Source organism: Poecilia reticulata, linkage group LG17, assembly GCF_000633615.1.
Source record: "Poecilia reticulata strain Guanapo linkage group LG17, Guppy_female_1.0+MT, whole genome shotgun sequence".
NCBI lineage: Eukaryota > Metazoa > Chordata > Actinopteri > Cyprinodontiformes > Poeciliidae > Poecilia > Poecilia reticulata.
This window is the reverse complement of record NC_024347.1, coordinates 14,611,404-14,623,219: the sequence shown is the minus strand read 5'-3', so window position 1 is coordinate 14,623,219 and position 11,816 is coordinate 14,611,404. Positions and strand designations below refer to the sequence as shown.

At 40.8% G+C, this 11,816-nt stretch overlaps 1 protein-coding gene across 1 annotated transcript in view; it reads left to right on the top strand.

The window, feature by feature from the left end:
• The window catches only part of lingo3b (leucine rich repeat and Ig domain containing 3b), a 57,415-nt gene extending 46,980 nt beyond the window's left edge, over nucleotides 1-10,435 (top strand). The window contains exons 2-4 of the mRNA XM_008433864.2: nucleotides 279-888; nucleotides 1,067-1,810; nucleotides 1,927-10,435. Coding sequence (XP_008432086.1) covers nucleotides 334-888; nucleotides 1,067-1,810; nucleotides 1,927-2,496 — 1,869 coding nt within the window. The 5' untranslated portion in view covers nucleotides 279-333 and the 3' untranslated portion in view covers nucleotides 2,497-10,435. The remainder of the gene's footprint in view (nucleotides 1-278; nucleotides 889-1,066; nucleotides 1,811-1,926) is intronic.
• Nucleotides 10,436-11,816: the final 1,381 nt, after the last annotated feature.

Below are 11,816 nucleotides of genomic sequence, written 5' to 3'. Positions count from 1 at the left end.
GAGTTTCCACAGTATTCACATTTTTAGATTAACAAAATGGGAAAATGTGTATATTTTTCTTTCAAAAATAACAATTAGGCACTACTTTGTGCTCTACGTCACAAAATGTTGCAGTAAAAAACATTATGTTTGTGTTTGTAACGTGACAACATGCCAAAATGCTGAAGCACTATTTTATGGCAGTGTAGTGCATTACTTCGTCTTTCTTTCACAATACCCGTGATGGATTTCTTCTCACACATTTTCCCTACTTTTCTGTTCTCTCTTCTGTATTGCAGGTGTCTGGCGCACTGACCCTGCCTGTATCAGGCGAGGAGTCAGAGGACCAGCGCCATGACCGACTCTCCTGGTCCTGCTGGTCGTGCCTTAGTGCCATGGCCGAGGGTGTGGAAATGGGTTCTGGCTTCCTCGCTGGTCTTTGTCGTAGCTTTGACTTTGCCAGAGAGCAGTAAGGCCTGTCCGCCACGATGCGAGTGTTCAGCTCAGCTGAGGTCTGTGTCATGTCAGCGGCGGCGGCTCACAAACATCCCAGAAGGCATTCCAACCGAGACGCGGGTCTTGGACCTCAGCAAGAACCGGCTCCGTTGGGTACAGTCGGGTGATCTGGCACCGTACCCCCGGCTGGAGGAAGTGGACCTTAGTGAAAACCTCATCGCCACATTAGAGCCAAATGCCTTTGCCGCTCTTCAGAATCTTAAAGTCCTAAAGTTACGGGGGAATCAGCTGAAGTTAGTACCTATGGGGGCATTTGCCAAGCTGGGCAATCTCACCAGCCTGGATCTAAGTGAGAATAAGATGGTGATTTTATTGGACTACACCTTCCAAGATATGAGGAATCTTAAACAGCTAGAAGTTGGAGACAATGATCTGGTTTATATTTCCCACAAGGTAAGCTTTCCTGACAGTGCAACAAAAATACTAACAAATTTGCTTGAGTGCCTCCTTTCTGATTTTTTTTTTTTTTTTTGCTCTCCTACTAACCCTAACCCCATGTACAAAAAAAACCTTCTTGTCTTTGTGTATRTTTTGAAATGATTATTCTCCAACCCCATGTTTCTCGCCACAGGCATTCTCTGGACTTCTGGGGCTAGAAGATCTCACAATAGAGCGTTGCAACCTCACATCCATCTCTGGCCAGACGCTGTCCTACCTCCACAGCCTGGTCACTCTTCACCTTCGACACCTTAGCATCACTGCCCTGGAGGATCAAAACTTTCGCAAGTTGAATAATTTGCGGGGTCTGGATATCGATCACTGGCCATACCTTGAGTATATCTCTSCACTTAGTTTTCAGGGCCTTGATCTTCGCTGGCTCTTCATCACCAACACCAACATCACCACTGTCCCTTCTAATTCATTCAAGAACCTGGTGCACCTCACCCATCTCAACTTGTCCTACAATCCCATCACCACACTAGAGCCTTGGGCCTTCAAGGACTTGCTGAGGCTAAAGGAGCTCATCMTGGTAAGCACTGGGTTGCTGACGGTGGAGCCTCATGCCCTTGGAGGTCTCAGACAGATTCGAGTACTCAACTTCTCCTCCAACGACCTGCAGACTCTGGAAGAGGGGTCCTTCCACTCTGTTAACAGTCTGGAGACCCTCAGAGTGGACGGGAATCCCTTGTTGTGTGACTGCCGTCTGTTGTGGATCCTGCAAAGACGCAAGACCCTCAACTTTGACGGCAGAGTGCCAGTGTGTGCAGGCCCGGTGGAGGTGCAAGGAGTCAGCCTCAGCGCCTTCTCTGACTCTGCTCTCTTCGATCACTTTACATGCCAGAAACCTAAGATCCGCAACCGTAAGATGCAACAGGTAATCTTTTGAAGAAGCTAAAACGTCCTCTAATGTTAGTGAGATGTTAATGTTTCATACTGCATATGCTGAATTTTCTATGTATAGTCAATCGTGTGCTCTACCACCTCTCCTAGGTGGTTGCTCGGGAAGGCCAGCCAGTGAGCTTTGTATGTCGAGCTGACGGAGATCCTACACCTGCCATCATCTGGATCTCACCACTGCGTAGACGAATCACAGCAAAGAGTTCAGGTCGCATCACTGTTCTCCCTAGTGGTACTCTGGAGATCCGCTACGCTCAGCTCACTGACAGCGGGACGTACATCTGCATTGCCTCAAACGCTGGAGGCAATGACACCTATTTTGCCACTCTCACAGTAAGAGGCCAGCCACTAGACTCTGCCTCCGCCTTCTTTCTTAACCGCTCTCTGTACAGCGGGGAGTACTTCAACGACACAAATCTAAACAGCACACGGGTTTTCCTTAAGTTCACCTTGGACCTGACCACCATTTTGGTCTCAACAGCCATGGGTTGCATCACGTTTCTCGGAGTTGTTCTCTTCTGCTTCCTGTTGTTATTTGTGTGGAGCCGTGGACGCGGCCAGCGCAGGAACAACTTCACAGTGGAGTACTCGTTCCGGAAATCTGAACCCACCACGGGGAGCTCTACAGGCGGGACCAGGAAGTTTAACATGAAAATGATATGAAACAACGCAGCCAGGGGTCCCTCAGGGGAGGCATGAGCACGTCCCAAAGACGTGTTTGACACACGCAAACACACACAGCCACTAACTCACAAAGAAGTTTGAGAGCACAATATTAGCTCGTGTCGATTGCTCTGCTCCAAATTGGGTGCCCACCTTAAAACTAGAGTTGTGATTTAATTTGACCTATGCATRAAATTTAAATTACTTTGATGTCTCCACTTCGCAGTGGTTTTCTTTAGATTGTGATGTTGAATGCTACTGTACGTAACACGTAGATTTTAATCAATCGGTTATGCTTGACAATAATGTTGTCGTAAGAAATAGACATGAGTGATAAGTTGTATTTGCAACACGAACAGCACTTTCTTGGTTATTTCAACAAATAAAAAGAAAAGGCTAGAAATTGGTAAAGAATGTCATGGAGGCCATCGATTTAAGCGTTCATTTGATCTTTACTTCTTTGTGAGATTCTGCCCAAACATGAGCTGTGTGAGTTTGGGACGAGTGTACCGGTCAAGAGGTGCTGCGGTTGCCTGTGACTCAGACAATTAAAAATTATGAACACCAAACACAGGCCACCACAGGAACCAAATGAACCAATGCAAGAGAGAGCAAATGGTCCAGGTTGACAGGAACAGAGGGTATACTGAGTAGTGCGAGYGAGAATACATAAGCCTTTTTGACCTGTGTTTCGCTCCCCTACACAAACCCCTGAACTCTGGTCTCTGCTGCATTGGTGGCCAACCTAACCTTCCCGGTGCTGCCCGGGGGGAGCAGCCTGGAAAGTTGGGTCTTATTCAGAGGCAGAGACAGGACTCRTAGTTTCACAAGACAGTCTCCAAACACGTGTAACATATTGCACCTTTTCTCAGGAAGAGCGAAGTAACGAACCAACAGAAAAAAGATTTCATTGAACACATTTATTTGCTAATTGTAACATTCCAGCAATACTGCATGTATAGCCATAAAGCCAATACTGGAAATTTGTGACTGAAGAAACAAAGCCATAATTTGTGTAGGTTGAATTTTTATATAGCGTGTGCATGATTTAGTCATATAATTATCACTACTGCCATTTTACAAGCAGTCCTGGTGTTCACAAGACTATCCGGTGTCGCTGGGCTTGCAGTACGTTCCACAGAATAACACAAACAAACACAAAGGAACAACAGTCATAGTTGCACAAGCGCAAACAAACCCGACATGCCACACACAAGCACAACACAAGTCTATAATTGTGATGCTGACTTCTCTTTCTGCCTCTGAAACGGCCGGTGCATGAATGTCTCTGCCCCCCTAGCCCAGTGCATCCCCCCCTTCACACCCCACCCCCACACACCCCCACTGGGTCCTCCTTTGGGAGGGGTCCCTGGCTGGAGACTGAGGATTAAAATGTAAATGAAGTTGTGTTCACCCTACCCACACCATGTGCATCGTATAGTGGAGAGTAGTACTGTGGTCTCAATGGCAAAAAAATAACAAAAGGTTTTGTTTTTTTTTTGGTTTTTTTCAAGTGTTTCGTTGCATATTTGTTTGTCCCTTATTTTTATTCTGTTCAGTCGTTGTTGTCTGTGAGCTTCTGAATGTTCACTGTGTTAAAGCACCTCATCCACCATGAGATGTTATTCTGTTCTCAACACCTCATAAAATGAACTAAATGGAGCCTGCGAACAAAATGTAAACTGCTCAGAAACTTGAGTTAATATAAACTGATGGTTTTTGATTATGGCAAAAAAAAAAAAAAAAAATGAATCAAATAATTATGCCGATAGTAGAATGTTGCAGAACGTGACTGCATCAATTCAGCCATTGAATTCAGGTGTGTTGGTCCAGGAAGACATTTGAAAGTTGCAGAACGTCTGCACTGATGGTCTGGAGTCCAACACCCAGGAAATAAGCCATAAAGTTTATATTGTTCATTATTTTAACAAGCAAAATTGTTTTGCTYGGGTGAGTAGCTCAGTGTCCACCGAGCTTTCTTTCAAGCTGAACAATATATATTTATATGCATCATTCAGTCACATGCAATCACCATTCATGCTTCTTCCATGTTCATCAGAAATTAAACCAACTGAGTTGAGCACATTCTGGGCGAAGATATGAAAACCAGTGGGATTTGCTAGTACTGATTTGATTATAGCCACAGATGCCAAAATTAAAATCTCAGAATGGTGTCATTTTCAGTCAGAAAACCAGGAAAATATCATTTAGTTTTCAGTAACCAGGCTAAACACAAGCCAAAACCAAACTGTTTCTCAATATTTTCATCTGGCTTAATGAAACACAGAAATGTTATAAGTGTAAATGAGCAGTTTATTCCAGTCCGTCTTCCTTTTAAATCAGACTTGAACACAAGTGGATGGATGGGGCCCTTCAGCTTAGTCACAAAATTAGGACTTTTTCAGCTTGAACCTATACAAATTAAAGGCACAAAAAATAACGAGCCCAGGTGTCTGTGCCTGTTGCCACAGGAATTTAACTTCACTCCTATTTGACGGGTTAGCAGTAATGGTCATTTGTCTCATGGGTGGATAATTTACACCTCTTCTATGGTGCCTTACTTTTACCACTTTCAGTAGATGTAATATTGGATTCAAAAATTTGTATGCTACTTCTGTGACTTTCTTTGCAATAACAATCGAATTTGGTCAGTAAATAAATAATAGATACAACCAAGTCGATTAGTATTGCTAGGATTCGCTTTTTAATAAATAGCATCCAACTTGTCTAAGTAATAGACAGAATGTTTTTTTGAGAAAAGGTTTTAAATACGGTTAACAGACAAAATACACTGATAGTTGAAAATTGTGTTCTAGTGACAAAAAAAAAAAAACATGGAACGGTTTTGAATCAAAATCTGACTGCTACCTAAAAAAAAGTTCTCATGTCCAGCACAATCTGGGCTCTCTCAGATTGTCTCCGGTCAATTTTTTTGAACGGGCCAATCAGCGAACAGAAAGAGAATCGTGAACGATGACGTCAGTTTTCTGCGCTAATCAACACTAGCAGCCACTTCKTTCGGATGAGCGCTTCTTTCTCTTCGCAGTGGAGGACGGTTGTTTACAGTGCAGGCAATTTCCGGTAAGCTAGTTGGCGTCGAACTTACGCATTTCATTCGTCACGAGCAAACATTAGCAATTGGGTAAAATTTAAAACCTCGACACAGTCCACGCCTCCAGGAAGCGTTCGGTTCTGAACAGCTCAGAGTCCAGACCCTCTGTTCGAAGCAAAGTGTAGTCATGGGAGTGGTTCTTACCAGGCTGGTGAGCGCAAAATGTMAATTTTTTCAGATTTCTGGAAGCCATGCAGTGAAAAAGTTGCATCTCAGTGATCAAAAGAAAGACCCTCTTTATTAGAACAAATTCATGGTTTGGGTACAATTTGCTGCAGGAGAGAGAACTCYCTTGTTCCTTTAAGAAGATTTATGCGAACTCCATTTTTGTCCCTTGTCAGGGATGATGAAACCACAGATTCTTTGTCAAGATGAATAACTAAACAGCTGTTAAAAGATTCATGAGACAAAATGAAAACGGATGGCAAAACTGGCCTGATTTCTACCACTACTGTTAACTGCAGCCATGGTGTGGTGCTGCYGTGGTGTTGAGAACAGGATGTTGCCTCCATGGACGTCACTTCTCCCTAAGCCATCCCTCTGGTGTTTCCATTTTCTGGTATTTCTCAGTGGAAATTAGGTTTAGAAGACAGTAAGAATGTCTGTAGTGATTGTCGATGGTGTTATTGTGTAAACATCATGCAGAATTGTAAGTGTAGATGAGTGTTTCATTTCGTTTCCTCCTCTTGCCTCTTAACCCCTTTCTCCCGCAGGTCGTCTGTCCCTTTTCTTTCTGTCGTCTTCTTAGCATTTCCGATCTCTGTTGTCCCTGTTCACAGTATTAGGCCGGAGTATGGTTGTGTGGTAGTAGATGCGTGTCCTGTGTGGTTGGTGAGTCGGTGTTGTAATGTAATGATTCGTCGCTACTCGTGGTGCCACCAAACACAGAGCAGTGATTGGATCAGCGACTAAGATGAAAGGGGTGACCCAGGTTCCCTAAAAAAAATGAAAATGAAAAAACAACTGGTTCCCATGTCACACCCAACCATTTCTTTCAAACCTCACCYTGAACTTTAGCAGACTGAAACCATGCTGCTCTGGGAACTATTTTGGATATGAGAACCAATGGACTGGACTGTATGTTTGTTCTCTTGATGATGCGTTCGTTATCTGATACCACCTTACAAACGTAGGAAGGGGAACTGAGTTACTTTTTTTTTTTCACTCGTTTTCACCTTGCAGATTTAAGCTGTCCATTTATTTAAAAAAAAAAAAAAAAGGACGTTTATTAGACGATCGGGGTTGGAAAGAAGCAAATTTCTCTGCTCAGCCCTCAAGAAAAAAACCTTGAAGACTGGAGAAGCCATTTTTGATTTTTTGGAGAAAAAAATCTGTTATGTGGCTTTTACTTGAAATGTCCTTGCAGAGGTATGAGCAGATTTTAGCAGTATGTGAAATATTTTTAATTGATCATAATTTGTGGCATGAAATTATTTTAATAGTTCTCCCTAAAAAGGCACATTTGCATAATATTTTTGCTCTAAAGTCTACTCTAGCTGGCAGTGTTTTATGTGTTTTTTTCTTTTCTGTTGGAAACAAGATTTATTTATCTTTGCTGCTACAGATGTTTTAAAAAAGTAGGTTGAGAGAATCCTTTGCCGTCTCCTTTGGTTTCTCCTGGCCACAGCTCAGTGACGTGTTGCCTACATACATTTCCCTGCAAAAGTATTCAAACGCCTTGAACTTTTTTATATTATACCACCAAACACTTCTGTGAGCCCCTGGCATCAAGTCTTTTTGCAACCTTGAAAACGTAACCTGTTCACAAATTTCCCCCAACAAAACTCATGAGGCTTTCAAAGAATAAYTGTCTTCATACTTAAATTAAATTACACACCGACGGACCACTTACCAATTAGGCAACCAGTTAGATTTATTAAAGGGAATCAAAGTGAATTTGACTTTGCACAAATACAAGTTGCAATTTTCCACTTTTCATTTCCATTTCCCTTCCATTTTACAACTTTGTCTTGGTCAATAGCGTCAAGCCCGAGTGAATATGTAGATGTTAATGGTTGGAACGTGAAAATGTTGAGAGGAGTATGAATACTTTTACAAGGCACTGCACAAATCTAATACAGCTGCAGAAATTTAACCTAAACCACAACAAGACAATTTCCCTTTGGGAGCTCCTTATTAGCACAAACAGTGTAAAATCCCAGACACTATAATTATACCATTATTTGGTGCAAAGCCTGAATTATTCCAATTTTGCTTTGTTACAGTGTTTCCACGCAGCTCCAGATTAAAGACGGCTCTGTTTTCATTAAGTTAAATGTCATTATGTATGATCCATTATAATTTTTATATTTAATCTTACCTTTAGAGCAGTAATTTCTGCAGCATTTCTCGCCACCTCTGTCGTTCCTGATTCTGCTTTAGCTCTGGATGAATCCATCTCTCTCTCCGCGCCCTACAGCCGCTTTTTTTTTTTTTTTTTTTGGATTGGATTAGACTGGAGCAGAATTTATCTGAGCTGAAAYGAGCAGTAATGGGATGACGGAGGAGTGAGCTCGTCTGATTGGGTGTTTATTTGGCTTATTAGTTTCATTTCCTCTAAGAACACTGCACCGCCGAAACCCTAGATTAAAGATTTTAGTTGTAGAATAATAATCTAGACATAAACTATATCTGCTGTCACCATTTTCTGGAGGCAAACTGTCACAGCTAGCAGGATTATTTGAGCAGAGCGTTGCTAAAGCACATTGGACAGATAATTGCTTCATCTTAACCTTGACCAGAGGACTGCAAGAAATCTCTGCGTTTTAAATGGTTACACTGCCACCAAGTGGTCGAAACGGACAACAGCAGCATCTACAACCTTGCTGATGCGGCAGTATTTTTAGGTAGGTTAGAAATAAAGAAAGCAGACTGACTGTTAGATGTATTCATCTGATATTTTTAGCAATACCAGTGGGTGTGTGTGGTCGGATTCGTTCTGCCACACGTGCGAAATGGAGCAAAAGTCATGAGGATTGAGCTTAATTCAATTAAAAGCTGCAGGACAGCCGGTGGAAATCGGTCTGTAAATTATATCCAAAACAGAAATCCCAACAATTTCCCAACAAAAAAAAAGAARCTCTGTTCTTTCTCTGATCGGCAAACGATCGGTTCCCCCCGGAGAGCAAAGAGACATTCCAGCTTGTGGTCTCAACAGGCTGAATCTATGCATGCCTTTTGTATAAAGTGATTGGTAGTGCCAAACTCACACCTGCACCGAGAGCCAGAGGTGCCATTGCTGCTGCTCGTGAACAGAAGCAAACGTGCTGAATCCAACTGGAGCGAGGGGAGACGAGTCATGATGCATTCACGGATATTCAAACGGGAGGGTGCATCTTGAAGGAGAAACAAGTGTTTACTTGGGATGATTGTACTTTTACACATATCTTGTCACAAACAAATGATCTGCTCTGATGTACAAGCTGTAGATAGAGAGATTGATATTCCAGGCAGGTGGCTGGGACTGATCAATTCTGTATGGGGATAAGATTATTCATGGCATGCTTTTATTGATTTTTATTCAATATTGTCACTCTCTTAAAGATCCTGTGGGGTTTGCACAAGGCGTGGAGAGCTCATGTAGATGTGGCTGGCACTTGTTCCCAGGTTTGCACTTTGATGAAGAGGGGGGTTTTTTGTCTTCTAAGAGCGAGAAAGTGCCAGATTTCCGCTTGTTTTATAGCAAGTCTGAGTCAACGCTTCAATTTTCCCCACATTTTATGAACCTAGCTTTGTATCTGCACCAGATCTCTATTGCACAAGTTAGCAAATACTTGAAAATGCATTTAATTCATTCCCTCACTTTTTTTTTTGACTCTCTGGTCTTTTCTCTATATAGCACCAGCCTCTTTAAGAATGCGTTTATTTTCTCTCTTTTCCAGATCATTGCCGTAATGCTTTTGTATTTTTGTCAAACAAAGTTGTTCCTAACTCATAAACCTAGGAATGAGTGCCCTGGACTTATTATGCCTTTAAAACGCATTCAGACCTTTTAGCTGTTTCACATTCTTTCTAATTACAACCACGAACTTCAGTATGAATAGGATTTTGTATGATAGATCAACGCAAAGTAACACATTGTGGTTAAGTTGAATTAAATTATAGAAGTGTTTTTAGAAATACAAATCTGAAAAGTGTGGGAATAGATTGCGTTCTGCCCCTCGATCAGTAATTTTTAGCRCCATTTGTTGCTACCATTGAAGGTGTTTCTTAAGTCACCAAAAGCGAAAAAGCAAATAAAATCCACTAAAGTTTGTGGTTGTAAGATGACTAATGCGAAAAAGGATGAATGGACTCTAGAAATTAGTTTGAATTGTCTAATTAAATAGTGTAAGGTGATCAGTCACAACCAGAGATGAGTGACAAATTAAGCTGACTGTTATACATGAAGTACCAAATTTAGTTTCCAATCCTCTTTAGCTACATCGCCATCTGACTGTACATCTTTAAAAAGCACTTTTTTTTTTAATGCCAGAATAATTTGATCCTTGGATGACAGGAACAGAACGTGTAAATATTAGCTCTATTAGCCATATCATGTCATCAAATCTGTAGACTTCCTTGCCATGTCTGACAGAGGAAAATGACTGTTGAACTGTAAATAGTGTAGGTATAGTAACATAGGATTTAACTGCTGCTTTCCTCCAGGGATCACCCAGGTTTTGTTCAGTCCCATGGCTGTTTGGTCTCAAAGGGAAGGATAATAATGTACTATGTCTATAAAGAACATATGGTTTCTTTTTTTTTATTTCAGTGTATGTTTTATATACTGTTTGTCTTGTAAATTAACTCCTCTTTCGTCATAAAAGCATGATGTGACTAACTGGATCCCATGTCGCTTTTTTTGTAATCCAAACTCAAAATACAATAGTTTTGGTATTTTTTAGAATAATCTGACTTGGATTATTTTKCTTACTGATACAGACATACAGWTATGTAAGAATAAGAGACTGGAGAAAATGAGTAAAGCTGAAAAGGTCAAAAAGGTCGACAACATCTTAAGTGACCAAACTCCTTCTCTAGTGTGAAATATATAGTTAACATTATTATACTGTACAGCAACCTCATTTTACTATCTTCTCATTTTCTATTTTATTCTGTTCAGTTCGTTAAATATTTCCGCGAAGGACGATGAAGCTCCTATTATCTTCTCTAATGCAACAAAGAGAAGCATTTGTCTCATATCAAAAATATGAGACATTTTTGATATGAGACAAAAAAAAAATCCTGTCTCATATCATTTATAGTTAAGAAACTTGGATCTTGATGATCCTTCGAAGTTGTGAAAAAGTTTTCTGGGGAGTGATATTACAAAAATACAACCTTTTTGGAAGGTTTGTGTCTCATTTACATCTGGTGTGAAACTTAACACAATTTATCAGCTAAATGACATTACACGAACAGGTAAACGTGAAGGACGCAGTATGACGCATTAGTGCTAATCTGAAGCTGCTAGGCCTGAACGACTACCAAAACATCATGAAGGACAATGTCCAGCCATCGGTTCAAATCCTTAAGTGCTCTTGAGTTATGCGTCAGGATAATAATCCATACAACACCAGAGAGTCTGCCTGTAAGCTAATTTTCTGAATTATTCAAGCAAACGAGGAATAAATGACTAAATAAAGCTTTCAGACTAGCCTCATCAAGTATGGACTTAAACATGACTGAGATAGAAAAATAAATGCTAATCTTTGTTTTCATCTACCTATAATACAATCGTAAAGACTTTCATAAGCCCTCAACTTTATGAATGGGTTACCAGTGTGGGCATAATGTTTTTGTTTTTTTTATTGAGCTGTCATTTTTCTCAGATTGATCTTCCCAAGGAGGCGTGGTGAATTTAAAAAGCGTTAAACTGGAATTGTTTTCTAAATCTTTTATTGACCTTGGATGCATTTATATTGCAAATACCATTTAGAGGACATAAGAAGACAAATCGGGACCAGTTTAACATASTGGTCAGAAGTCACAGCCGTCTCAAAAACCTTGCCATTTTTTGAAGCCTCCATGAGTCTTAATAATATCTACTAATCTGCATCCAGTCTCTGCTTCTACATCAAATCACACTCCACTGAAGTAAYGAAGCATATTGTTTGACTAATCTATTAATTTTGCAGTGTTTTATGTCACATCTTAAGAGACAATTGAACTTTGCCTACAAATGACCTAATAATATCATCGCATTATCTTAAAAAAAAAAAAAAAA